We start from the raw sequence: 3,470 nt of genomic DNA on the forward strand, positions 1-3,470 counted from the left end.
GATAATCTATTTTGTGTCACCGTGTTCAAGAATAATCTCTGCAAGTATAACAGTCAGCATGGGTTGAAATTGGCTGAAATTCCTGCCGGACATTCGGTCCAACAAACCATAAATTCTGCCGACCCGATTCAAAACCTTCCGGACCAAACATGATTACATATTATATTCATAAAAAAACGTATACATGAGTATAAACTCAAAATAGCTGCCAGTCCGACGGAACGATTGGCGAAAAAATCTTCAGGCCCGTGATAATGTTGACCGGTAAAAGAAAAACCGGTTGGGACGTAAGTAGGCCTATTTCGATCCCTGCAGTCAGTTTACTAGCTTATGACCCAGTCGTATCGTATATCGACTGTTAGGAAGAAAGTGTCGGGATCCATTATTACGTGTTTGGTAATATTTATTATTCATGGCTTCGTTTAAATATGAATGGTTTTAGATTTCAGATACACGAGAATTGGCTTACACGACAATCAAACATACAATGTCGTTTGATTAGTAACTAGGTCAACTGTATGACGTAACAAACTGCACGTTTGTCCGTTGGCATCAATAGCGAACTGACTATAAATTGGCTTGTGACTCTGTAGTGTATATACTTATGTGAGGAAGAGATCCTACAACTAACACCGAGGATACCCTCCTTCGTGATGTTACTAACACCGAGGATACCCTCCTTCGTGATGTCGCTAACACCGAGGATACCCTCCTTCGTGATGTCGCTAACACCGAGGATACCCTCCTTCGTGATGTCGCTAACACCGAGGATACCCTCCTTCGTGATGTCACTAACACCGAGGATACCCTCCTTCGTGATGTTACTAACACCGAGGTAACCCTCTTTCGTGATGTTACTAACACCGAGGATACCCTCCTTCGTGATGTTACTTTCCTTCATGCATGCATGGTAATATACACCATAACATTTGATTTCCAGTCGTGGAGCATCAGATAGAATATATTATACCCCACACGAGTTGATTGAATATCATCTCCTGCTAGGGAGAGATATACCGCTAAGCTACATTAAACATCATCTGCAGTAAACTCGTAACATGGAAGAGCGGAAAAACACCATTTCAATTAAAATTTACTGTAATTGCAGTCTATTTAAAAGTGCAATCTATAGTCCGTCTCATCCTCCTACAAAAATGTTTTTTTGTAAATAATTTTAGTTTGGTTTGGCGTAAAAAGAAAAGTAAAAGTGTTTTGAAAGTAACAAAACCCCCCACCAAAAACCCCCCAAAACAAAGAAAAAACAACAAACAACAACAAACAAAAACAAAAACAATTTTTGTGTACAATTTAGAAAACAATCGGTCTCAGAATTAAATAACTTGTAGTAAATGCCATAGTATGAGAAAGGCATTCCCTGTGGGAAAGTCTATTGCTCCCCATCCTATGTAAAATGACACCTTCGCTTTGATAGTTTGTTAAACATTAATGTGAACAGCTGTTTATTGATTTTGGGAAAAAGGACATTATTTTTCAATACAGCCAAGTAAACATATGCAAAGTCTATCAATGGTTCCCATAAAACCAGATCGCCACAAACCGCCGCAGATTGTCACAAAGAAGCGACATTTTAAATTTAATTTTTTTTATTTTTTGTAATGGAGAATGTACGAGTAAGTGTAGTTTGGTGAAAAATAATTCATGAGCCTCGTAGAGACGAGTTAATTATTTTTCATGAATCCACATTTTCGAATGCATTCTGCAACTTAATTCATTATTCATTAATCTATAATTAATTTTTTTGTTTGTTAACATGACGAAGACATATTTGCAAATCTAATAATGAAAACCTACAAGATCCTTACGGAGGTAACCTATATGATTTAGTACTTGACACTTTTTGATGTATTCCGTATGAAAACATTACTACCACTACTATTAGGTTTATAAGTTTAAATTACATATCCACTTAATGGTGCAGATATATGGCCTTGTAGGGCTAAAGTATTATAATTGTTTACTATGTACAAGTTAAGTCAGCAGTGGGTTCAAATCTCTGACATAAACTGATAAAAAGTTTAAATTAAAGTGTTCACAGTTGTAGATTCCTGGAAAATACACAGTTCACTTTCGGATGAGAGTTCGTTCGTCACTATAGTTCCTAATTGCGACATATGTTGTGCACATATTCACTTCTAATAATTAGGGAAGGATTAAAACGCTTTGGTGTTTTCAATGGTAAGCCCTCTAACTGAATTTTGCCTATTTTATTTTGCAACCACCTGTTTGGATCGCTACTACAGCCTGGTCATATAGTAAAACAAAACTGAGACGTAAATTTTGCAGTGGAAACAAATGTTTATAATAGTGTGTGTTCGAAATGGTATATGTTGTTAGTGCCAACCAGAACCCGTTCTATTAGCAATCTTCATTTGAAGTTGGGCAATTTAACATGACTTTCAATGGCACATGCCATCTGTGTAGTAAGACCGAGAATAATAGTGTGACGTCACAGGTATGGATTATTGGAACAGTCCCAAATGGTCCGTTACGATTCGGGGTAGTTAAGATGTATAGTATAGTACAGGCTGATATGTAATTCCGTAGGATTTTTGAGCTAAAATTTATTTTATTGCAGATTTTGTATCATTGTGGATCAAAAGGAAAGAAAACTTTACGATCCGAATTTTTCGGGCCCCGGGGGTTATTCAACGATATTTAATACACATTATTGCTTAATGTCAACAAGTATATTGGTAGATTTAATTAATAAAACGGTTAAATGTGACGGCTATTATATATAACGGGGCAGCCATTTTGTTCCATCCCAGTGAAGCCGATGGTTACGTAATATTTAAAGCGACACGTCAGGAATTAGTCTTAGAACTGTAGACACAAACGTATCTGATTTTTACGGGATGATGAAACAGGCATGCATCGCAATATTCTGTAATACTAATAATACCCATCCCAGTAAGCCAGCAATAAGTAAGTATTATCTTTCAATACAAAATAAACCACCATTGTCAAAGTGGCTACACAATACGTTGTAATAACTGTTCAATGATGTAGGTAGGTATCTAGTTTAACGTATATACCACTAGGGTTTTGAACACGTGTTCAATGTGTCATGTTTTGTCCATGCATTTACCTACGTACTCAAATGATAATCGGAGTGTTTTCTTAGTTAATTGGTATATCCTTTTAGTTGCCTCCACCTTTGATTCCTGATTGGCAGGTGTATATTTGGGAGGTACCCAGACATGGCAAGTGCCCATTAAATCTTACTATATAAATACAGTCCTGAATACAAAAATGAAATACACTTTTCCGTATTCAACTCAACTGCCGGAACTATGCCGTATTCAACGCTACTATTTATAGCACATGGTTACCGGGAATGCCCTTAGCGATATGTAAACAAAGTTGGTGCTTGGTTTGAATTGACCCCTCCGTATGACGAGTTAACCACGCCCCCCGTGACGCAAGGTTAGACAAACATTCAATAATGG

The 3,470-nt window shown here is 37.0% G+C and overlaps 1 protein-coding gene across 1 annotated transcript; it reads right to left on the reverse strand.

Moving 5' to 3' along the window:
• Window positions 1–446: 446 nt before the first annotated feature.
• LOC121371607 (alpha-synuclein-like) lies at window positions 447–1,190 on the reverse strand. The gene has a single exon (XM_041497624.1). It carries the CDS (start codon window positions 899–901, stop codon window positions 506–508), a length of 396 nt encoding a protein of 131 aa, XP_041353558.1. The 5' UTR covers window positions 902–1,190; the 3' UTR covers window positions 447–505.
• Between the last annotated feature and the right edge of the window lie 2,280 nt (window positions 1,191–3,470).

This window comes from Gigantopelta aegis, chromosome 4 (assembly GCF_016097555.1).
Source record: "Gigantopelta aegis isolate Gae_Host chromosome 4, Gae_host_genome, whole genome shotgun sequence".
NCBI lineage: Eukaryota > Metazoa > Mollusca > Gastropoda > Neomphalida > Peltospiridae > Gigantopelta > Gigantopelta aegis.

Bases quoted from the DNA above. Each gene is read 5' to 3' on its own strand.
- LOC121371607 (XM_041497624.1), bottom strand. From the start codon at position 901: ATGAAGGAAAGTAACATCACGAAGGAGGGTATCCTCGGTGTTAGTAAC.